At 47.1% G+C, this 26,458-nt stretch overlaps 1 protein-coding gene across 1 annotated transcript in view; it reads right to left on the reverse strand.

Annotated features, from left to right (window-relative positions):
* The window catches only part of ADORA2B (adenosine A2b receptor), a 95,380-nt gene extending 79,533 nt beyond the window's left edge, over nt 1–15,847 (reverse strand). Inside the window, exon 1 of the mRNA XM_040423376.1 lies at nt 14,953–15,847. Coding sequence (XP_040279310.1) covers nt 14,953–15,278 — 326 coding nt within the window. The 5' untranslated portion in view covers nt 15,279–15,847. The remainder of the gene's footprint in view (nt 1–14,952) is intronic.
* Between the last annotated feature and the right edge of the window lie 10,611 nt (nt 15,848–26,458).

The following is a 26,458-nucleotide window of genomic DNA, read 5'->3' on the forward strand; positions in this document are numbered from 1 at the left end:
TGATGTGTCCAGATTTACCCTGTTCCAGAGTGATGGGCGCATCAGGGTAAGAAGAGAGGCAGATGAGGTGATGCACCCATCATGCCTAGTGCCTACTGTACAAGCCTGTGGGGGGGCAGTGCTATGATCGGGGGTTGCTGCAGTTGGTCAGGTCTAGGTTCAGCAACAGTAAGTGCTCCAAGAATGAGGTCAGCTGACTACCTGAACATACTGAATGACCAGGTTATTCCATCAATGGATCTGTTCTTCCCTGATGGCATATTCCAAGATGACAATGCCAGGATTCATCGGGCTCAAATTGTGAAAGAGTGGTTCAGGGAGCATGAGACATCATTTTCACACATGGATTGGCCACCACAGAGTCCAGACCTTAACCCCATTGAGAATCTTTGGGATGTGCTGGAGAAGGCTTTGCGCAGCAGTCAGACTCTACCATCATCAATGCAAGATCGTGGTGAAAAATTTATGCAACACTGGATGGAAATAAATCTTGTGACATTGCAGAAGCTTATCGAAATAATGCCACAGTGAATGCGTGCCGTAATCAAAGCTAAAGGCTTTTCTTTGGTGGCGACTTTTTTTTTGGACAGGCAGCGTGTGTATATATATATATATATATATATATATATATACATACAGTTGTGTTCAAAATAATAGCAGTCAGACATCACTAACCTGATCAATCACTGTTTTTGGTAGAAATTATATTTCTACATGGCAAATAATTTACTAGCAGGTGTAGTAGAGTAATAGAAACCCAACAGACCCAACAGTCATGACATGCCTGCTGCTGATTCTCTGTAATTCAATCACTTATTGAAAGGAACATGTTCAAAATAATAGCAGTGCGGAGTTCAATGAGTGAGGTCGTTCATTCTTTGAAAAACAGGTGGCAATTATTGCCCTTATTTAAGGAAGGAAGGCAGCAAATGTACGTGCTGGTTACAGTGCATTTCCCTCTGAAATTCTGAGGAAAATGAGTCATTCCAGACATTGTTCAGAAGAACAGCGTACCTTGATTAAAAAGTTGATTGGAGATGGGAAAACATATAGAGAAGTGCAGAGAATGATAGGCTGCTCAGCTAAAATAATCGCAAATGGCAACCAAAACCTGAAAGACGTGGAAGAAAGCGAAAAACTACCATTCCAATGGATAGAAGAATAGCCAAAATGGCAAGGACTCAGCCAACAATCAGCTCCAGGAAGATCAAAGAAGGTCTAAAGTTACCTGTGAGTACTGTTACTATTGGAAGGGGCCTATGTGAAGCCAAGCTATCTGCAAGAAGCCCCCGCAAAGTCCTACTGTTGAAAAAAAAGACATGTGCTGAAGAGGTTACAATTTACCAAAGAGCACATTGACTGGTCTAAAGAGACATTTTGTGGACTGATGAAAGTAAGATTGTTCTTTTTGGGTCTAGTGACCGGAGACAGTTTGTCAGACGACCCCCCCAAACACTGAATTCAAGCCACAGTACACTGTGAAGACAGTGAAGCATGGTGGCGCAAGCATCATGATATGGGGATGTTTCTCAGACTACGGTGTTGGGCCTATTTATCGCATACCAGGGATCATGGATCAGTTTGAATACATCAGAATACTTGAAGAGGTCATGCTGCCTTATGCTGAAGAGGAAATGCCCTTGAAATGGGTGTTCCAACAAGACAACGACCCCAAACACTCCAGGAAATGTACAATATATCTAATATTCACTTTTCTTCAATTTTTCTTAGAGGAACAACACAAATTTGATATATTTTTCTTTATGTTTTGATTCGGAATAGAATGTGTAGTGTTCCCAATGCATTTGTGTGTATGGAAATAAAAGCTATTAGAAGGATTTTGAGCTTTATTCACACACACACACTGCTATTATTTTGAACACAACTGTATATATATTCCTGCTTTGTCACCTTGTTTGTCCCTGTCACTCAAGAAGGAGAGGGAGAAGCTGGCAGAAGAAGCAGTTGAAGCAAGGGTGCACAGAGCGGCTTTGGCGCTCTCCCAGTGCACTTAAATGCTCATTTGCATATATATTTAAAGTGCTTTTTTTTTTATTATTCCAGCATGAAGCAACGGATCACTAAGTGAAAGGTTCCATTAGATTCAGCATTGTGCCTGGTTTAACAGTGACCACAAGTAGCAGCACTCTTTTTGCTTTTTGCACAATGACTCATGCAATTATTGGAAACATGAATAAATGTAAACTGCATTATCGCTATACTTACTATATGAAAATTAGAAGCTTTTTTTGCGCATATTTTTGATCAAGAATACGCCGGCCCCATCTACCAGCAACAAAGTGGCTTCTATCAATCAGGACCTACACTAACAGTCTTGCCTGTCCTGGGCTTTTGGCCACCAGGCAGAGGGCAGAATCTAATTGTCGTCCTTGTTTGCATCTGCATTGCAGCCATGGAGGTTCTGGTCTAACTCTTTTTGGGGGAATGGCCTCCCCTATTAGATTGTGGTCTCCTGCCCCTCGGGATAGCTGACGGCTATCTAATAATGTTTATATGACGATTACTGGCCACCCCATATGACTGGACTGCCTACAACCCAGGGATAAAACTCATTTAAATATCTTTTATGTACGGGCCAGCATCTGGAATGATTATTTTCTTTGGAATAAAGGCTTTATAATTAAGTTAAACTGCTCTCAGTAGATGAATGACTGGACTCCTGTTACTCTGCACATCCTGAAGTGTGTGTTCTGTGAGTAACAGGAGAGCTGATAGTCATCTGGCCTGGAGAAGACCAGGGCTCGGCACTTACAAAAAGGAAATGTTTGTATTCTATTACACTTATTACAAGCCGGGTCTTTCCGACTGTACTGTACCACGTACATTATACATGCATAGAGCACCACAGCGGAACATAAACAGCACACGCACAAATAGGGCTGCATTACAGTGAGCGCTGCTCTGGGCACGGGAGTCATGATTTTATCACGTGTCCTCTATATTTACAGCATGGGTGTCCACTCTATTTTTTATTAGGAAAACTATTTTGATATTAAAAGACACAGTAAGGGGAAAAAAAATGGACTCTCTAGACCAGGGGTCTCAAACACTCGGCCCATTGAACGCATGCAGCCCCTGAGGAAGTTACCCGCGGCCAGCAAGTGTAAAGGGGTTGTCCTGGTTAAGAGCTGAACCCGGACATATCCCCTTCTTCACCCAGGCAGCCCCTCTGGGTTGAATCGCGCAGGGCAAGGACTTTTTCTGCAGATCCGGTGACGTAGCGGGTCTCTGCTAGGCGGAGATTTCGGCCTAGCAGTGTTCCCGGTGATGTCACCGGCACTAATGGGCAAACTTTAGCGCTGCCCTAGTCATGAAATCTCCAATGCTCATCTCTAAGGGGCTGCCTGGGTGAAAAAGGGGATATGTCCGGGTTCAGCTCTGAACCTGGACAACCACTTTAACTAGTTAGTGCTCACTAGTATAGACGGGAGGTGCAGGGAGTGGTGAGTATGCACTGGCATTAGTGACACTAGTGTTCAGGCATTACTCACCACTCCCTGGTCCTCTTTGCCCTAGGTCCTGACAGTGTACGGGATGTAGTGTGCGTAGGCGCACAATATGACCTGATGCCGTGCAATGTCAGGAGGCAGCGCAGTGCTAGCGCCAGGACACAGTGTTGCGCTGAGGGGTGGCGGTGTCCAGAAGAGAAGAGGTGATTTTTTTTTTTGTCTGGTCTGAGGTGTACATTTAGGGGACGGAGGGGATGGCTGGGGACGGCAGCAGTCTGATTTGGGGACTGTGTAAATTTGCCATCTGGTCTGGAGTACTGTATTAATTTTTAGGATCTGTATTAATTTTAGGGTCTGGTCTGTGGGTCTATATTAATTCTGAGGTCTGGTGTGGGAGTTTGATTAATTTTGGGATCTGCTGGTATGTGGGTCTATATTAATTCTGGGGTCTGGTCTGGGATTTTGTATTATTTTGACGTCTTATCTGGAGTCTGCATTGAGAAGGAGGTTGTCCACCCTTGTGAAGTTTATTTTTGAAACTGATACCTCCATTATCCCACTGCCCCCTCCCTCTCCCTCCCCCCACTAGGGGAGCTCTTGGCATCATTCCCAGCTGTGGCCGGGTGAGGTGAGCGGGATACAGATATTTGCTGTATGTGTGATATACATGTGGATATTACATGCCTGTAATACAGAAGAGGAGGTATCCTGTGTGGGCTGTGAGTAACGCACATCAGCGCTGTATTGTAACCTATTTGAGATGAATTGGGCTGTCAGTGGAAGGTTTTTCTATGTGCTGCCCATATAGCTGTCAGTTTGAGACCCCTGCTCTAGACAATATGCACAGCTGTCAGCAAAAGCAATGATTCAAGTTACTTCAATGATGATTTAAGTTTAGTTCAATACAATCTACAAATTAATCTTGTTGGGCATTTTTTTCATTAAAAATCTAGTAAAAATGCATGTTTTTTTTTTGCATGTTGTGATGTTTTATTAGTTTTGTTTTGTTCCTCGTGTGAATTTTTTTTTTTTCTGGACTAAAATACACCTAAAAAAAGTGACAGTTTGTGTTTTAAAATAAAACCATGGACAAAAAAACTGCTGAAAAAAAAGTCACAGGCAAATAAAACGAATGTGTGTTCCTGAGTTTCAAAATCCCCATAGACTATAAGCCAAACAAAAAAAAAGAAAAAAAACATAAAAAGCACAAAAAATACAAAAAATAGCAAAAACGTCAATGGACTTTTTGAGATTATTGCAAAATCTGAGTTCTCTGCTCAACTTCCTGCCATGGTGGTGCACAGATCTCATGTTTATGCTTCTCTCTCCCTCTGATATAGTCTTCACCATCATTTAAGTGCACTGTACATAAAGGAACTGGAGATGTGTCACCTGGGCATTTTAGGACCCAGAAGATTCTGATCTATAATATATAGGAGATTACCTTTCACCTTAGGCCCCTTTCACACGGGCGAGTTTTCCGTGCGGGTACAATGCGTGAGGTGAACGCATTGCACCTGCACTGAATCCGGACCCATTCACTTCAATGGGGTTGCGTGAAAATTGCAAGCATCCGCAAGCAAATGCGGATGCGGTGCGATTTTCACACATGGTTGCTAGGGGATGATAGGGATGAGCAACCCGGACCCCATTAAAGTCTATTACTGTATTATTTTCCCTTATAACATGGTTATAAGGGAAAATAATAGCATTCTTAATATAGAATGCTTAGTACAATGTGCCTTGAGGGGTTAAAAAATAAAAAAAATTCACTCACCTCATCCACTTGATCGCGCAGTGATATTATTTTTAACCCTCAATTGACATTATACTTTGCATTCTGTATTAAAGAATGCTATTATTTTCCCTTATAACCATGTTATAATGGAAAATAGTCAAATCTGCAGAACACCGAACCCAAACCCGAACTTCAGTGAAGAAGTCCAGGTTCGGGTCTGGGTACCACATTCAGCTTTTTCTCACGCACGTGCAAAACGCATTGCACTTGCGCAGAAAAAAACTGAACATCGGAACGCAATCGCAGACAAAACTGACTGCAATTGCGTGCCTACTCGTGTGGGTTTTCCACAATGCACCCTGAACGCTTCCGGCCCTCAGCCACGACACCCGTGTGAAGGGGGCCTTAGTCTCCCCAGTTTCTCACTTGTTAGAGAAGACACTGTACCCTCTGACAACCATCTTGGAGCTATACAGCTCAGTTTTTCGGTCACACAACCTGTAAACCGACTTCTCACCTTCACTTCTCCTCTACTCATGGATGGTACATCTATAGTCAAACCCATGTTCCTCAACTTGGATCAATGCTCAAATTAAAGGACATCTGTCAGCAGAATTGTACCTATGACACTGGCTGGCCTGTTACATGTGCTCTTGGCAGCTGAAGACATCTGTGTTGGTCCCATGTTCATATGTGCCCGCATTGCTGAGAAAAATGATGTTTTACTATATGCAAATGAGTCTCTAGGAGCAACGGGGGCGTTGCCATTACACCTAGAGGCTCACCCTTTGCACTTTGATTGATAGGGCCAGGCATGAAATCATCATCACTGCCTGGCCCTGTCAATCAGAGTGCAGAGGATGCAGCAGTTACAGAGAGAGTTGAGCCTCTAGGAGTAATGGCAACACCCCCGTTGCTCCTAGAGGCTTATTTGCATATAATAAAACATATCAGCAATGCGGGCACATATGAACATGGGACCAACACAGCAGTGAATCGTGTATGTGTGCTGCCCATGTTCTCCAGCCCCCAGATCCATTGGGAGTGGGGGGGTCATTTACGTAGCCTGCTGTTGTAAACTCTCCATTTTGCGAATTTTAAAATTTCTGCGCCACGTTCGACACTTGCCATCTGTGTTCTGTCAGTGGGTTTCGCTAACCATTGGTAGGAAATGCTCTGGAATACATGTTAAAGGGAACCTGTCACCTGGATTTTGTGTATAGAGCTGAGGACATGGGTTGCTAGATGGCCGCTAGCACATCCGCAATACCCAGTCCCCATAGCTCTGTGTGCTTTTATTGTGTAAAAAAACTGATTTGATACATATGCAAATTAACCTGAGATGAGTCCTGTATGTGAGATGAGTCGGAGACAGGACTCATCTCAGGTTAATTTGCATATGTATCAAATCAGTTTTTTTTACACAATAAAAGCACACAGAGCTATGGGGACTGGGTATTGCGGATGTGCTAGCGGCCATCTAGCAACCCATGTCCTCAGCTCTATACACAAAATCCCGGTGACAGGTTCCCTTTAAGCCTTCCAGTGCACATGGAATACGAAATAAAGCACATAGGGAAAAAAAAAGGACACACGGACCAATAATGGACGCTTTACGGTTATCTTAATGGACGGACATCATCACAGATGTATGCATAAGGTATTATTCACACAGTCAGTGACTTCCATCAGTGATTATTAGCCAAAACCAGGAATTAAACCTACATGGTATAAAGCCTCATCCACAGCTCAGTGATCCACGGACAGCACACGTCCCCATTCATTTTAAAGTGTGTATTCAGACAACAGTGTTTTTACCGCGGTCCGTGCTTTTAGCACGAATCCATGCTCTATTTTGTCCATGTTCACAGATCCATCACGCCCATTATAGTCTATGGGTCCGTAAAAGTCACGGATGCAACACGGATCATTAGGAAGAGATGCTTCGGAAAAAAAATTTCAGCTGTGCAGCTTCTGTGAAACACTGATGACACACGGGCAGCAAAAAACGTAAACACGGACCACATACTGATCCTTCACGGACAGCTTCACGGATGCATCACTGACCACCTTCTCATGGATTTGAGCACGGACATGGACGTGTGAATGAGGCTGTAGGCAAAATGGAAACATTTGCTCCTGTTCTGTGTTTAGAGCCGCACCCGGTTTTGGCTCAAAATCACTGATGGAAATCACTGACCGAACACTGACTGTGTGAATAAGGGCTCATGCCCACGAGCATAAGCGCTCAGTGCCCGTGCTGCGGACCGCAAATTGCACGGGCACGACCGTGGGGCAGCCGCATGCGGATCGCGGACCCATTCATTTGAATGGGGTCCGAGATCCGCATCCGACGGTCCGCACCGCAAAAAAAAGTAGTGCATGCGCTACTTTTTGGGGGAACGGAAGCACGGAACGGAACCCCACGGAAGCACTCCGTAGCGCTTCCGTTCTGTGGTTCCGTGCCGCACCGCATCTCCAGATTTGCGGACCCAGTCACTTGAAAATGGACACACGGAATGCACACGGCCGGTGCCCCGTGTATTGCGGACCCGCCGTATGCGGGCCGCAATACGCCCACTGCGGGGCAACGGTCGTGGGCATGAGCCCTTAGGCCTGCCTACGTGAACAGAAGAATATGGTAATAGTAGTTAGACACCAAAACAATGGGTGAGGTTGTCATGTACGCTGCTGGCAAGAACTAAATGTCTGGCGTTGGCCGGTAGTGAATTTCTCAATGCACTTGCTATGATTTCACTTGTCTAATTAAAAGAAAACATAAGAAGAGAGAGGAGTAACCACAAGAAATCCACACTGCAGATCCAGGTGTGTAATAACAGACACAATGGGCAGACGCCATGTGCCATCAGCCAACATTAATTAATCACACCTCAGCCAAACCTAGTCTGCGGCTCCGGAGTCCTGACCGACACGTCCTAAAAGCTTTCCTTTTAAAAAGCCCCAGACCCCTCTCCTGACACGTCCATTTCCAAATGAAGTAACAATTCAACGGCATTTTTCAGAGCTGTGTTGTGCCATTCCTCCATTAGTCCTCCTAGAAATTCTGGAATGAATTGACAACTGGGTTTTATCAGTTGGAGGTTTCCCTACATTGTCCGAGACTATACAATCCTATCTTTTGCCAAGAAAAATGGCAACACCTTGTTGTCGCTTTATTTATAAATTTGCAGGAGGAATAACAGAGGAGTGGCACAACCCAGTTCTAAGAAAAAAAAAACTCCAGAATTGTTATTTTATGGGAAATACAAGCGAACACAGAAAGACATATTAGGAGTAGTGTTGAGCGAACTTCTGTTTTAAGTTCGGCGTCTAAAGTTCGGCTTCCGGTTAGCGGAAAATCCCGATATGGATTCCGAATTCGGTTGTGGTCCGTGGTAGCGGAATCAATAGTGGCCGATTATTGATTCCGCTACCACGGACCACAACCGAATTCGGAATCCATATCGGGATTCTCCGCTAACCAGAAGCCGAACTTTAGACGCCGAACTTAAAACAGAAGTTCGCTCAACACTAATTAGGAGAGGTGACCGGCCCTTATTAAACATAACTAAAACTGGCAGCTTAGCTACAGAGCAATGGACGTTATCTCTCCTGGCAGGGGTGCACCACCAATGAGGCCAGGTGAGGCAATCCTCTCAGGCAGCACCAGGTAGGGGCAAGAGAGGGGGGCAGCGGAAGGGCCATGGGCAACGATCGCTTTCATTATGGCAAAGGGATTAGGTTAAGGCTCCCTGCACACAAACGTGTGCGCCCCGTTGCCGTATTGCAGACCGCATTTGCGGATCTGCAATACACAGGTGCCGTTCCGTGGGCATTCCGCATCACTTCAATAGGTCCGCAAGATGTGGAATGGTGCGGGACGGAAGCACGGAACGGAACCCTACAGGTGCACTACGGAGTGCTTCCGTGGGGTTTCGTCCTGTAATTCCGTTCTGCAAAAAGAGAGAACATGTCCTATCTTTTTGCGGAACGGCCGGATAGTGGACCCATTAAAGTGAATGGGTCCGCGATCTGCTGCGGCTGCCCCACGGACGTGCATGGCGCCTAAGGTTGTTTTTACATCATCTTTACGTCTGGCCTTGCTTTGTGAACTGGTGCACCTAAATAATATATGTGGCGTGAGTATAATGTGTAAAAGTAGACCAAGGGTCTGAATTCTTATTGGCAGCGTTGCATGTCCAACACCGCGCGGCCATGAAGAGATCCCTTCACACGCTGAAGATTATTTTTTTCCGCAACCGAAAATCAGCTCCATTCATTTGAATGCGGCAGAAATCACTTGGATTTCCACGATCACCATTCAGATGAATGGAAAGAAAATCTGCGGTGTGCGCAGGCAGTCTTCATACGCTTTCAGTGCGTATCCTGACATGGTTCTGCTTCTTCTGCCGGTTTATACAGATACAGTTCACGGGGACCATATATAAGAGTTACAATCCAGCCTCAGGATCAATGGAAGAATTGCATTCTTGAGACGCTCTATGGGGAATGGTATGTAAACGGCCTCATCCACATCTTCGGTCACGGAAACGGATTGCAACATGACTACACGAGACTGTACGAGTGCCGCGTGCGCTGTTATATGAAACATATTTTCTGATGGTTTTTTGTGCAGTTTGCTAGCAGTATGCTGTGTGGATGGCGTTTTATATGTTATTTTTCCCATAGGCTTCTCTATAAGACGCAAGAAGAAAAACGCGAGAATATTAATAATACAGTTACAATGGGAACGGCAGCCTCGTAGAATACTGGAATTGTGAAAGTCAGTTTTCCATGTCCTAAGCTTCCATTGTTCTGTTCAAATCCAGCGCTACGTTACAATCCTTTTGGAAAATGTTTGCTAGAAACAGGCGGAAAAACAAATGAAAGCAGAATTCTGCGAGCAGTTGCCATGGCCGGACGATCCAGGAGACTACAGCTGGAGGAGCGCTCAGTAACCGGAGGGGGGGGGCCACAAGAATGAAAAGATGGCAGACCTTAAGCCACGGTATGGAAGTTAGGAACGGAAAAAACATCACTAGGACAAGTTCCATGCGCAGCTGTAAAACAAGTTACAGGGTTGTACATCATTTTAAAAATGTCAAAAAAATAACAACTACTCACCTGTTCAACCTTGCACTGCTCCGGTGCTGCCCTTCTAGTAAGTCCCCACCTGTCTTCGCTGTAGTGATGACATCCCGTAAACTAACATGACTGCTGCAGCCAATCACGGACTTGTGGTATGACAAAAGCAGAGACCGGTGATTGGCTGCAGCAGTCACCTGGGTTTACGGTCCATCACCTCAACAGGAAAGACTGGTGAGGACTAATGGAGTGGCAGCACTGGAGCGTAATAGGTGGGTAATTATTATTCTTTTTTTTATATTTCTTTTTTCTTTTACCATACAAAATATTGCAAATCGAAATCCAAAGCAATATAATATAATAGTTCAGTAATAGTTAGGGTTTTTCTTGTTTCATTTTATCACATTTCCTGCTCTTTGATTTTTTTTGGGTTTTCCAGGAGTAAAATATTGATGACCTATCCTTAGCCCCGGCAGATCTGCTGCTTGAAGAGTGTCGTGAGCGCCGCCGCCTGCTTACAGCATACCAAGCACAGCGCCGTACATTGTATAGTGGTTGTGCTTGGTAGTGCAGCACAGCCCCATTCTCTTGAAGAGGACTGCGCTGCAGATAAGGCCGTGTGATCGATGAAAGTGATTAGGGATGAGCGAATCGACGGATCTAGGAAGAGGCCCTGGCGTTCACCAGAGCTCCGCGTCCACTTCAAACAGCAGATCCAGGGAGTGCCTGAAATTGGACTCCTGACGATCAGACCTATCCTAAAACAATGTTGATGTAAATTTGTACATGATGGAACGGGAGAGCACAGCAGGGCCGAACACATCCTGTTCGTTTTTTTTGGTTTTTTTTATACAATCTGTTCATTCAAGAGAAAATACTTTTATAAAGGCAAGCATAACCCCCTCAAGTTACGGCACAACCTCTCCCTTATCACGAGCCTCACCCACCCAGGAGAAGAAACAGACTCTTGTCCCACCTAAACACAATAGGTCTGCTTGGAGCCTCAACGCAAACACGTTTTCCTGTATTATCATTAATATTTGTAATCCACAAAGAAACTATTGGGGCCTCAGATTATCACCAAAGGGCTGGAAACATGCTTTAACCCCCCAGGGGTGCACCTAGCCTTTCTGCTGCCTGAGGCGAAAACTGAAACGCCCCCCCCGCTTCCCAATTCCAATTTCTTAACCTAACCCCTTTGCCACAATGAAAGCGCTCATTGCCCATGGCCCATCTGCTGCCCCCCTTTTGCCCCAACCTGGTGCTGCCTGGCCTCATTGGTGGTGCACCCCTGGAGCCCCCATAATATAATCTCACCAAAGCAGCATCTAATGGAATACCCTCACCCATCACCTTCCTGATCACTGACCCAACTGTGCTCCAGAACAGAAATTATGGAGCAAAGATCCCTCTTTCTCCTCTGAGGCTGTGGGAATCATCTTGGGTAATGTTTCTGGGACCCTAAAACACCAAGAAGTAACCTGTACCCCGCGTCCTGATACCATGAACATATAGAGGACTCGAGGACAGGAACAGGGGAGGGTTTAAAGGGATGGTCCGACAAAAAACTTTGTCTGGGATTAGAAAAACATAGCCGCTTTCTTTCAAAAACAGTGCCACACCTGTCCACAGGTTGTGTGCGGTACTGCATCTCAACTCAGTTGAAGTGCATGGAGTTGAGCTACAATGCCCCACACAACCTGTCCACAGGTGTGGCGCTGTTTTTTGAAAGAAAGCGGCTATGTTTTTCTAATCGCAGACAAAGTTTTTCTGTTATGTCGGACCATCCCTTTAAACCCTCCGCCGTTCCTGTAGCCTGTCTTCAGACCAGTTCTCTTTTCTCAATGTCTTTCTGTAAGTGAGAGCTCCACAACTGCACAAAGTACTCCAGATGTAAGCGCCATACAACGAGATCACAATCTCCCTCTTTCCGCTAGTCACACCCCTAGGACAGCGGCAGCAAGTGCCATCTGCGCCCGCAGCGCGCTGTTCTCTATAAGGGTATGACCACACGGTCAGGATTCCTGAAGTCGTATCTTTCCTTTATACTTTCTCTCCTTTTATGATCCATATATTATAGAGAGTAGAGCGCCGCCATCAGTCTCAGGCCATGGCACGCTACAACAGTTGCTCTGATTGTAAGTGCTTTAGGACAGCGCACTACCCAAACAGCAGAGCTCTCTGAGTTGCACGCTCCCTATTCAGGTGGCAATATCTCCTGGCTGCCAGGCATTTGCTTTCCCTACTGCTTTCGGTAAAATAAAGCAATGCATTTATGTGATGAGACCCGGGTCCTGCGAGCTGTTTTCTATGATCAGTCCCTAGAGAGAAAGCCTCGGCCATTATCACATCAGCCTATACGTGCAGTGCAGAGTATTCACAGTTATTATCTGTAGTTATTTACAGGTTGTGATACATTGTGTAGCTGTATATTCTGTGTGTCTCTGGATTGTAGCCATCGCTGCCCCATAGGTCGTGGATTAGTGACCCCGGGCTCCAGGCTGGGGAATGGATGTGGGGGAGTGCTCTTGTTACATACACGGCTATGCACCTCCAGGTTATAGGCTGACTACTACTCCCACTATTGTCTATTCATGTGGGTACATGCGACCTGAAGAATATCACACATCAGGCGTGCTGACATCCAATATCAGGCAGAGCAGTCATGGGGACAATGGTCGCGGCCAGGATCGCAGGGGCATCACAGTCTAGCGGCGATCTGATGGAAATGAATAAGGCTGCAGCGCGAGCCGCAGAGGTGTCTCGGCTGTGACCCTCCAAATCGAAAAAAATCCAGCAGAGTTGAAGCCGTGCCCTAAATATGGACAATAAGATAGCAAAATACCACATGTAAGGAATAGAAAAAAATAGCAGCAATCTTCTTAATAGTCATTTAATAGGCTTTTTATAAGATTCGTAAAAAAAAAAAAAAAAATTGTCTTTTCTTAGTGGGACACTCCAAGGAAGTTTTAAGCGGTCCTCCGAGTCAACAGAAATAAAGTTCACACCTGCTTTGTAATTCATCTCATTGCACACTTGGACCAGGGATGGGCGATGGGTAAGATGTTAGAGGTGACCCCAAGATCTCATCGTAGGGGGCTAAACACCCCCCTTAGGTATGGCAAATGAAAAAGGTTAAAGGATTTTTCCGCAAACTTAACACTTAAAGGGTTTTTCCATCTTAAACAATCATGATATGCTATGTATGTCTAAGAGGTGGGGTCCCACCTGCTGGAATAATGGGGAGCTGGCCGGGTGTAGAACCAATGGCGAGATGGCTATACGTGGTCACAGCTTTAGCTGTCCGTGGGAGTTCACCAAACTATCAGAAATGGGGAACCCCTTCAAGTCAAACCGACAGGTCATAGATGTATGATCAGCCAGGTTTAGCGCTGGGACACGAAGGTCCCTTGCAGACGAGTGTGTCCGGATGCGTTGTGAATGCCTTCAGTGAAAAATGCGCCATTTCGCAGGCAAAGTCATTCAGTTTTGCCTGCGATCGCGTTCGGCAGTTCAGTCTTTTCCCACGCGGGTGCGATGCGTTTTGATGCGTTTTGCACGCGCGTGATAAATAACTGAATGTATACAAGCAACATCTCTTGACAACCATCCGTGAAAAACGCATCGCATCCGCACTTGCTTGTGCATGCGATGCGATTTTCACGCAGCCCCATTCACTTCTATGGGGAAAGCGTTGCGTGAAAATCGCAGAATATAGAACATGCTGCGATTTTCACGCAAGGCACAAGTGATGTGTGAAAACCAACGCACGTGTACACAGCCCCATTGAAAGGAATGGGTCCGGATTCCGTGCGGGCGCAATGCGTTCGCTTCCCACATTGCACCCACGCGGAATTCTCTTTGGATTCGGTCTAGTAGGGACAGTTTTAGGCTTTCGCACGGTCAGTGTTTGATCGGTGATTTCCACTGTGAGCCAAAACCAGGTACGGCTCAAAACCACAGAACAGGTGCAGATCTTTTCCATTCTACCTTTTCTCTGTGTAGCCTCCACTCCTGGTTTTGACTCACAATCACTGATGGAAATCACTGATCAAACACTGACCGATTGTGTGAAAACAGCTATGCCTCATTCACACAGTCAGCGTTCAGTCAGTGATTTTGAGCCAAAACCAGGTAACAGCTCTAACCACAGAGCAGAAGCAGATCTTTCCCTTATACCTTATATCTGTGGAGGCTCCAGTCCTGGTTTCGGCTCACAATCACTGATGGAAATCACTGACCAAACACTGACGTGTGATTAAGGCTTTACTTGGGTTAAATTTTTATAGTCTCAACGCCAACATGATTCTATAATTCTGCTGAGAAAAGTTGAAGAACACTAAGGATAAAAAAATAATAAAATACCACCTCCCTTCTATTCAACCCATAACCCCCATTATCTTCCATGTATAATATATATATATATGTCAGATACAGGTTATGGGTGAATGAAAATTTGACAAGTTTGAATAATTTTCTTCCAATCTGAAGCTTTTTTAGCTGATGGTACCTGACCGCTCGGGCACCACAATGGGCACATGTCTCTCCCCTGCCCATCACTATTATCACAAAGCTTCAATTAGTGGTCTCCCCAATTTTTGGTGGCGTGCCAAACGAGCCCCTGATCTTCTCTCTCAGCGCCACCGTGGCGTCTCTTACCTGAGGGGGATCTTGATGGCCAGGTACCTGTCTATAGCCACCGCCAGCAGGCTGAAGATGGAGCTTTGGGTCAACACCAGCACGAAGCAGGCGAGGAACAGGCAACTGTGGAAATCAGTCTGTAAGCCGATGCTGATGGTGATGGCAAAGGGGATGGCGAGGAGACCCACCGCTATATCCGCCACTGCCAGGGACACCAGGAAATAGTTGGTGGCATTTTTCAAAGTGCTGTTAATGGCCACTGCCCAGCAGACCAGGACGTTCCCCACGATGGACAGCACAGCAATGGTCACCTCCACAGCTATGTAAGCTGGATGTATGCTCATTTCCACTGCTGGTTCATAAGACACAAGGAGACAGCTTCAGGCATCTGGGGAGGCAAGGAAGGAGTCCAAGACTCAGCTCCTGGGACTTCTCCCAGCTGAGGAAGAAGGGGCTTTATATGTCCTGACTGCAGGGTCCTGGCTGTGCCCACCTGTCACTTCCTGTCCTTCATAATGCCACTTGTGATCCCTTCACATGGCCAGACCTGGGCTGGCAGCACCATGTCATATGGAGGAACCCAACCTTCTTCTCATGTCTCCCAGCAGGATCAGATGTGCGCCCTATTAATGCCAGGAGGCGCCCATACAGGCGCAGTGCCGCCCGGGCATCGCAGGGATTCCAGTAAGATCCACGGTGGGGATGCAGTGCGGATGCTGGCGGTAGTAGTAGTGTCCGCTCCGCTGCCTGCACTTATACTATACAGAGTTTAGGAAAGGCGTCAGTAGATGCCCTGGTGCCGCCCCCTCTATAGACGCCCCTCCTCCTATAGGCGCTGCCGCCCCGCCCACAGCTCGCGCACGTTGCTCCACTCCTCTTCTCCGGCTGCCGGGCGACTACAACTCCCAGCGTTTCTCCGCGCGCTGCGGCTGGTAGCGGAGTCCGGCATAGGCTGCCCCAGCTCTGTGGGATCATTCGCCTTATAGTTTGCGCTGTAAATGGCCCATAGGTTTCCAGAGGGTCTTTCAGGGCTGGCTTCACACTGCGCTTAGGTTATTTTTGTGGAGAATTTTGGAAGGCTTCCCATTCAGAATTTTAGGCAGGGTGCCCCCAATCCTTATAGAGACCACTACCAGTCCTTGTAGAGACCAGTCCTGTATGGAGACAGTATCAGTGTGCTCCATTGGTAAAAAAAAATAAAAAATATGCAGAGGTATCTGCCTTCTCACTAGCGCCACCTTCTGGAAGACAAAATCCCACTTTTTAAAGGGGTTCTCCAAAGTATAAAACATAACCAACCCCCCCCCCCCCCCCCCTAATATAGTTTATACTTACCCTGCTCTCCGGCACCCGCGTCACTCCTGATCCCTGCACGACCCCCATTGCATCTCCCTAGCATCAGGGGGTGACGTCCCCATCCAGGCCTGCTATTGGCTGCTCCCCCTGTCGCCAGATGTTTTGGAGATGCAGTCGTGCAGGGATCAGGAGCGACGCGGGTGTCGGGGAGCAGGGTTAGTATAATCTATAGGAGGGGCCCAGACATTGGAGGGCATGTCTCTATACTTTGGATAACCCCTTTAACATTCCTTGGGACATGACAAGGGAATACAGCCAGGCCAGATATCCATCCGTAGAAAACTGCTTGCCCCTCATCAGTATTGGAGTAGGATCTTGGGTGCCATGCCTTAGACTCACCTTAGGCAGGGTGCTGGTTCTCCAAGGTTTGTTAAAAAGCCAGAATTTGACTCATAGGGATCCACTTCCAGAAGGTGGCGCTGGTGAGACGGTTCTCTTTCCTCGGGAGATATCTTTTTGCATATTTTTTTTTCCCCTGGAGCATCACCGGTAAGTCTCCATACAGGACTGGTCTCTTTAAGGAGATTCAGCACCCTGTCTAAGCTGCGTTCAAGGCATCGCACTCAGCCGGCCAGGATCCTACTCCGTACTTATGAGGGGCAAGCATCCAAAACAGCAGTCTACTGACGGATATCTGGCTTGGCTGTGTTCCCTTGTCCTTTCCTAAGGCTTGTTAAAAAGTCAGACTTTGACGCATAGAGAGCCGCTTCCTGAAGGTGGCGCTGGTGAGACGGTTCTCTTTGCAGATTCAGAGGTTTGCAATTTTTTTTTTTTGTTTTACATAGTTCACACGTATCCTCTTGCGATGGTGGCAGTCCGGCTGGCAGAGACGGTGGATTTTTAGCCTGTGATAAAAGGCTTGTCTGCTTTTTTATATTGATGACCTATCCTCCAGGATAGGTCATAAATATCAGATTGGCGGGGGCCCGACTGCTGACACCTCCAGCAACCAGCTGTTTAAAGAGAGTGCAGCGCTGGTACAAGCACTGTATTCACTGCTTACCTGATCGCTGTCCACATGGCAGCGGTGAGCAGTGTAATTACAGCTCCGTTGTCCCCATTCATTTCTATGGTACGGCTCCTTCTTATATGGGCTCCATCCCATTGAAGTGAATGGGACGGAGGAGATGTAATTACACTGCTCGTGGCTGCAATGTCGACAGCGAGCGGGTAAATAGAGAAGAGAACACAGCGCTCGTACCAGTGTTGCGCGGGGTGAGGGATGGGGCAGTCGGCCCCCCGCAATTCTGATATTTATGAACTATCCTGAGGATAGGTCATAAATATAAAAAAGCAGACAACCCCTTTAATAAGGTGGTTTTCTGGCTGTCAAAGTGGGGGTGGGGCTCTCAGGCCCTGGCAATGGGGGTGCTCTTGGTTGGCACAGTGGGGGTGGGGTTCTCAGGCACTGGTAATGGGGGGTGCTCTTTGTTGGTACAGTGGGGGTGGGGCACTGGTAATAGTGGGTGTAACCGGCATACAAGGCAATGCTCCAAACTCCCGAACGGAACCTCACGAATAGCTGCTAGCAGACGAATAGGAAACGCACCCAAGCGGCTTACACTCCTAGCAATCAGTCTCTAACAGCATACAGTGAATCCCCCCAAGAACGAGATGAGGCTCCGTGTTGAGGGTCAAGCAGTGGTCACCCAGAGCGGTGTTTTTATTGTTCTTATATAACATTGTTACACATCAGTACCACCCACAGGGTTTTGTAAAAACAACCAATAACCACGTACAATACAGTAAAACACTCCCACACAAAATCCTCCCCTCTGCCTGTGATATAATTATGGTACAATGGGTTGATGTAATTATCACAGGCAGGAGAATACACAATGTCCTCTGTCCTGGAGACAACCGAGGAGTAAGTCAATTATCTCTCAGGACAAAGGGAAATCGCCAATACACACGTGGAGACAATAGGACAGACATAACCACTCAAACATACAATGTCCCACCCATTACAGTAACATAGACATTTAACATATCCCAAAATGGCACGAATTAGACCAGGGGTTCAGAAGTGAGTAAAAGTCCTTTGTGAACAAAGGAAGCATGGCTGATGAGAGGGCCCATAATCCTGGGGCAAGAGGCTGGCAACCAGGCCCCTCCAAAACCCAGTGGCGAGGTTAGTTTTGCCACACATCTCCCCTTTTCCAAACAGACTAACAGGGTATCTGACCTTCTGCCAGTCAGTGCCCTTGTTAGTCCAGCAGCCCACCCACAAAATAGAAACAGCAGTACAGCCCACCCATAATAAATGGTTACTACACTTGAGCAAGGGATAAACTTGTCCATGTCCATGTGCCTCACCTGGCTGTGTGGGGGATTGGTAGACTGCCTTGGTGGGTTGCTGAGTGGGCAGAGACCTGGTGCCAGCGCTACCACGGAAGGAGCCTGGTTGGAGCCTGGTTGTTGGAGGGGGAGACCGACTGTCTCCCCTTTAGATACACTGCTCTGCTGTTGTAGGGAGAGACCGACTGTCTACCCTTTAGATAGACCACCATGCTGCTGTGGGGGGAGACCGACTGTCTCCTCTTTGGGTAAACAGCCCTGTTGCTGGGGTACAGGACTGACTGTCCCTACCCCCTGTGCTGTGAGTGCAGAGACCACGGTCCCATCTGCACGGTTGTAGGGCTTACTGTCTCCCCCTGGTGCGTTAAACTGCCGCTGGGGGATGGAGACTGGGCTCCCAATTCCCTGTACATCACACGGCCGCTGGGGAATGGAGACTGGGCTCCTAATTCCCTGTACATCACACGGCCGCTGGGGAATGGAGACTGGGCTCCCAATTCCCTGCATATTACACTGCCGCTGGGGAATGGAGACTGGGCTCCCAATTCCCTGTAGATTACACTGCCGCTGGGGAATGGAGACTGTGCTCCCAATTCCCTGTAGATTACACTGCCGCTGGGGAATGGAGACTGGGCTCCCAATTCCCTGTACATCACACGGCCGCTGGGGAATGGAGACTGGGCTCCCAATTCCCTGCATATCACACTGCCGCTGGGGGATGGAGACTGGGCTCCCAATTCCCTGTACATCACACTGCCGCTGGGGAATGGAGACTGTGCTCCCAATTCCCTGTAGATTACACTGCCGCTGGGGAATGGAGACTGGGCTCCCAATTCCCTGTACATCACATGGCCGCTGGGGAATGGAGACTGGGCTCCCAATTCCCTGTACATCACACGGCCGCTGGGGAATGGAGACTGGGCTCCCAATTCCCTGTACATCACACGGCTGCTGGGGAATGGAGACTGGGCTTCCAATTCCCTGCATATTACACTGCCGTTGGGGAATGGAGACTGGGCTCCCAATTTCCTGTAGATTACACTGCCGTTGGGGAATGGAGACTGGGCTCCCAATTCCCTGCATATCACACTGCCGCTGGGGAATGGAGACTGGGCTCCCAATTCCCTGCAGGACTGGTGGAGAGACCTCAGTCCCATCTCCATTGGCCACCTGGGGTTCTTCCCAGTAAACCTCCACAATATCCTCCCAGCTGAAGGGCTCTGGACCTGGGTCTGTCATCTTGCTGTCCTCCTGAGCCTACCCAATGGAGTGGAAGAGATCTCGGTAGTCCTGCTCCAGTTCCCACTCCAGGGTTGCTAGGTGAGCCAGGTCTTTCTTTACCTCATGGGGGTCATCCCAATCCTGCCTAGCCTCCCTCTCATAGAAAATGTCCTGAAGTCTGGACTGTGCAGGGCTCCCGAAGTCAGGCTCTGTAAAGGACTCCCATAACAAGCCAGGACCTTCAAACTCCTCTCCCTCTGGCTTGTCATGCTCAGCTGTCCAGGGTATATACTGTGCCATATGCCACCAGACCGCCTGGTAGGCATCCTCCAGCCATAGCTCCTGCCATACCCGGTGCTCTAGTTCCTTCACCCATTCCTCCAGGGGCTGCTCTCCCAGGAAGGGCATCCGCAGGGCCATTCGCTTCTGCAATCGCTGCTCTTCACTGGGGAGACTCTCGCCTCGCTGGTATTGTACATTATCCAGGGCCTGGTACCTTAATGCATCCCGGCCATCCACGTCTTCCTCATCGTATGCCACTGCTGGTTTCATCCTGCTGCTGTCAGGGACGCTGTACTGGGACATGCGTTGCCCTCAAATTGTAATTCCAGGGAATGATGTTTCTTTCTAGCTGTCCTTCTGGGCTGTGAGAACGATCCTGCCGCTTGCCACCAATGTAACCGGCATACAAGGCAATGCTCCAAACTCCCGAACGGAACCTCACGAATAGCTGCTAGCAGACGAATAGGAAACGCACCCAAGCGGCTTACACTCCTAGCAATCAGTCTCTAACAGCATACAGTGAATCCCCCCAAGAACGAGACGAGGCTCCGTGTTGAGGGTCAAGCAGTGGTCACCCAGAGCTGTGCGTTTTATTGATCTTATATAACATTGGTACACATCAGTACCACCCACAGGGATTTGTAAAAACAACCAATAACCACGTACAATACAGTAAAACACTCCCACACAAAATACTCCCCTGGCACAATGTCCTCTGTCCTGGAGACAACCGAGGAGTAAGTCAATTATCTCTCAGGACAAAGGGAAATCGCGAATACACATGTGGAGACAATAGGACAGACATAACCACTCAAACATACAATGTGCCACCCATTACAGTAACATAGACATTTAACATATCCCAAAATGGCACTAATTAGACCAGGGGTTCAAAAGTGAGTAAAAGTCCTTTGTGAACAAAGGAAGCATGGCTGATGAGAGGGCCCATAATCCTGGGGCAAGAGGCTGGCAACCAGGCCCCTCCAAAACCCAGTGGCGAGGTTAGTTTCGCCACAGTGGGTGCTCCCCAGCTGAGATTCCTCAGGCCCTATCAATAGGGGACACATACACCGACTGAACAAATAGCCCCAAATGATAATGAAAAGGTACTCGCATATATTGTAAAGCGAAAATCTTTATTAATAGTAAAAGTATTAGACAAGGTGAAAACATAAGGGAGAAGGTGGCCATAAGACCCCCTCACCAGTGTTCCCTCTAAGCCTTGGCAGCTGCTGAGCGGGGTCGGCTAAGAGCTGGCGACAGCGCCATTAAAGGTGGGCGATAGGAAAACCTAGGATAATTGTCACTTCAAAGAGCATACAAACCTCTGCACCATCCCATACAATACAGTATAACCCCTGCACCATCCCATACAATATACAGTATAGTCCTCTCTGTTATCACTGGACATTGCTCTCCATATATAAACTATACATGGGAAAAAAATCTTTGATCCAGAGAACTTACATAGAAAAACTAATAACCAAGAGGCTAAGCAAAACCCTGTTTCTGACCCTTATGTTAAAACATAACTTTCATTTGATTGCTTTAATACCTAAACACCTAAAGGAAAAAAATAATTAAAAAAAGCTGCCGTTTCTCTAGATGACCTTATGTTGATAGTAGTGGTAATAGAGTCTCAAGGGTCTATAAAAGCAGCTACACTATTTTTACAAACCATTGAGACTCTATTAACACTACTATCAACATAAGGTCATCTAGAGAAACAGTAGGTTTTTTTTTTGTTTTTGTTTTTTCTCTCTTTAGGTGTTAAAACATAACTTTAATTAGATTGCTCTAACACCTAAACGTGAAAAATAAGAATTTAAAAAACCTGCTTTTTCTCTAGATGACCTTATGTTAATAGTAGTGTTAATAGTGTCTCAAAGGTCTGTAAAAATAGTGTAGCTGCCTTTATAGACCCTTGAGACTCTATTACCACTACCATAAACATAAGGTCATCTAGAGAAACAGCAGGTTTTTAAAATATTTTTTTTTCCTTTGGGTATTGCTATGGGGGATCTGTGGATGACACATTGTTATGGGGGATCTGTGGATGACACATTGTTATGGGGGATCTGTGGATGACACATTGTTATGGGGGATCTGTGGATGACACATTGTTATGGGGGATCTGTGGATGACACATTGTTATGGGGGATCTGTGGATGACACATTGTTATGGGGGATCTGTGGATGACACATTGTTATGGGGGATCTGTGGATGACACATTGTTATGGGGGATCTGTGGATGACACATTGTTATGGGGGATCTGTGGATGACACATTGTTATGGGGGATCTGTGGATGACACATTGTTATGGGGGATCTGTGGATGACACATTGTTATGGGGGATCTGTGGATGACACATTGTTATGGGGGATCTGTGGATGACACATTGTTATGGGGGATCTGTGGATGACACACTGTTATGGGGGATCTGTGGATGACACACTGTTATGGGGGACATTATACAGGGGTAATATAACTGAGGGGTATCAGGGTACACTATACAGGGGTAATATAAGTTATATTACCTCTGTATAATGTCCCCTGATAGCCCTCCTAAGTTATATTACCCCTGTATAATAATGTACACTGATACCCCTTAGTTATATTACCCCTGTATAATAATGTACACTGATACCCCTTAGTTATATTACCCTTGTATAATAATGTACACTGATACCCCTTAGTTATATTACCCCGCCCTGTATAATTTAACCTGATACCCCTCAGTTATATTATATAACTGAGGGGTATCAGGGTACATTATACAGGGGGTAATATAACTAAGGGGTATCAGTGTACATTATTATACAAGGGTAATATAACTAAGGGGTATCTATCAGGGTACATTATACAGGGGTAATATAAGTGAGGAGGGCTATCAGGGACATAATACAGGGGTGAGGGGTAAGATAAGTTATATTACCCCTGTATAATGTCTGATAGTAGCCTAGCCCTCCTCAGTTATATTACCCCTCATGTACCCTGATACCCCTAGTTATATTACCCCCTGTATAATTTACCCTGATACCCCTCAGATATATTATATAACTGAGGGTTATCAGGGTAATACAGGTGACAACAGAGGATTCGTAGCACTGTGGGACAGGGGGGGTACATACTTCTTTTTTTATATGCCCTCCCCTCACCAGCTAGCAGGCGGCCAGGCGCGCAGGGTACTCAGATCAGATGCAGCGTGATGTGACGTGACGTGACGTGACGTCAACATAGCCTGCGCCGCACAGCACGCACTCCCTCTCTGCCTCCACCGGGTCTGGGACTCCGCCCCCCTATTTGACTACTACAAAAAAAGAGGGTTAGTCAGCACCTCCCAGTGCGCAGGTGCACGCCGCCATGGCAAAGACCTAGAGGAAAAAAAGGAGACAATGCGGCAGCACTCTGCAAATCAGACAAAGTACAACAATGCTTACAAAAATTATGGTGCTAATACTACGCTTAAAAAGCGAGATGCTTGGTCAATGCATTTTGTACAAAACCATCTAAGCCCGTATGCCAAACGTCAAGGCGATCTCTGTTACACGGGTCCTAACACTAAATACTACCTGTTATGCGCCATAATGACCGCCATAAAATTCAGGGAGTGTTGGACCCACATGCATGTTGGATCCACTCTGCCTTTTTCCGTTTTTTGTGCCAAAATGGCCTCCATTACAAGGGATGCAGGTACCAACATGCATGCTGAGCCCACTCTATACCCTTCATTGGAAGCTGTTTAGCACCAGGAAGGGTATAGAGTGGGCTCAGCATGCATGTTGGTACCTGCATCCCTTGTAATGGAGGCCATTTTGGCACAAAAAACGGAAAAAGGCAGAGTGGATCCAACATGCATGTGGGTCCAACACTCCCTGAATTTTATGGCGGTCATTATGGCGCATAACAGGTAGTATTTAGTGTTAGGACCCGTGTAACAGAGATCGCCTTGACGTTTGGCATACGGGCTTAGATGGTTTTGTACAAAATGTATTGACCAAGCATCTCGCTTTTTAAGCGTAGTATTAGCACCATAATTTTTGTAAGCATTGTTGTACTTTGTCTGATTTGCAGAGTGCTGCCGCATTGTCTCCTATTTGAATACTAGCCACCGCCCACCGGCAGCTCACAGCCAGGTATTGTAAATGAACTGACCGTGCGGAGGGCGGCGTCAGCCAGCAAAACAGACAGGGGAATCAGCTGGGGGGCAGTGCGCACAGAGGTGACGAACCTATTAGGGTGTGCCCAGGCACACCCGGCACACCCTGTGCGCACGCCTATGGCTGTAGGCTGAGTGAGCGGGCATTATAAAATTGTGAGCGGGGCCACAATAACTGCTGTGCGGCCGCCCACCCGCGCAGCTTAGAGGGAACACTGCCCCTCACCCCAAACCCCTGGTAGTGGAGACCACACTGGAGCAACTCAGGTTGCCAGCCCAAAAGGATAATGGTGATAATATCCACAGTTAATGTATGTGAATGTAGCCCAAATAAAACACAGTTAGAACATGATGAAACAATTGAAAATGTAAGAACAAAAATGTGCTGCATACAAATAACCCCAGAACAAGGTCCGGTCACCAATGTCACGAGATAGCGTGATGGGGGGTCCGCATCCCAAAGTGTGTATGCCAGAGCTACATAACACTAGAACATATAGCTGGAAATAACAAAGATCAATTACCCATAATGGACTCCATAACCGAGGCTCTCAGTGTGCTGCTGTCCACAGCAGCCTCGGTTATACAGTCCATTATGGGTAATCATAGGCGTGCGCACGGGGTGTGCCGGGTGTGCCTGGGCACAGCCTAATCATCTCCTCCGTGCTGCACTGCCATCTGCCAACTCCTGATCCGATCCTTCACATAGGCTTCATGCAGCACGCCAGACCTGCAGGGTATTGCGAAGTGAGGTCACGGTTATGGGCAATCGAGAGTTACTCACTGTTCATAGGAGAACCCTGGGCAGGCATGCGACAGTGAAGGAGAGGTAGACACAGTTCCTCTGGGGCACACTCTGTATGTAGGGACCAGGCCTGATGGTAGATGAGGTGCCCTGGATGTTGCAGGTGTTTTGAGTGCCTGGGGCAAGGTCCCTTTAAGGATCGCGACGCCAGTGCCTGTAACGGTGGCACACCGGTTTTATAGCAGAAGTAATTGAGGAACACGATGGTATGGTGAACCAAACTTTGCTTTACTAACAACAGTTCAACTTTGTACAGATGGCAAAGTTCTTGAACATGCAGCAGTTTACAAATAGCATGAGCAGGCTTTTCATTAATGGCAGGCAATGTACTTGGCAAGATACTCAGAGGGTAACATCAATATTCACAGACCAGGCTGCATATATTCCTCAGATATCCTGGCCGTCTGTATCCCAAGGCCCATGTGCCCTAATGCTGGCTTTTATCCTTGGTATAAATCCTCCTCAGGTATATATTCCTTGCTTTTACTTAATGATCCCTTCTGCCCTTCAGCTTACTTGTTTAGCTGGGTTGCTGGCTCTGCTCTGCTTTGATGAGATAACTGCAGTTCTCTCCCAGGAGGAAAAGTTCTTCTTCTGGGGTTACTCTTCTGAGCTAAACTTAGACTCAGGAACTTCAGGCTGACTAGGTTACACTTCTAGCCACCTGGACTACACTGACCCTTCCCTGTCTGGGCCTACCTATATATACTCAGGGCTCTCTAGCTCCCTCTAACGTCTAGCAGGCTGAACTACACCCTAACAGGCCTGACACCCAGATAACACAGGGAAATGAACATTAAACATCACATTAATGCAATAGACATGTTAACCCTTGTGTAGTGCCCACCCTTACTAGTGGGACACTACATACGCCCATGCTACGACGTTGCCCGTCCTCGGCGCAACATAAGGGGTCCGCCCAGCTGGAAACTGCAGCCTGAAAGACAAAATGGAGAACAGGCATATACAGTAATCACCATATTAGTAGCATAAATATACCAAACAGTTCCACTGGAGAGTGCGGTGAAAAGGGGCGTTGTTCTCTTCTCTCAGGATAATATAAGGGAACAGGGGGCGCTGACCTGGTGCAGCGTATCAAGAATACCAGGATAGTCCATAATAAAATTTAAGTGCAATTGTCCATAATAAAATACAGTAGTTCCATAGAAAAATGCAAAATAGAATAAGTCCTTGGAGGCTCAAAGAACAAAATGAGTCCGTACCCAAGGCTTGTAGAGGGTTAAACAGGGGTTTCCCGTGAGGGGCTACCTGGGCCCACAATGTAGTCCCAGAATCTCACAGGTGGGTGCCCCTTAGTAGACCGTGTGGATCTTCTTACTGGCGGAGATCCTTCCTGGCTTAGTTCAGGAGGGTTGGAGGAGTCCACAGGCTCTGGAGCTC

This window comes from Bufo bufo, chromosome 3 (assembly GCF_905171765.1).
Source record: "Bufo bufo chromosome 3, aBufBuf1.1, whole genome shotgun sequence".
NCBI lineage: Eukaryota > Metazoa > Chordata > Amphibia > Anura > Bufonidae > Bufo > Bufo bufo.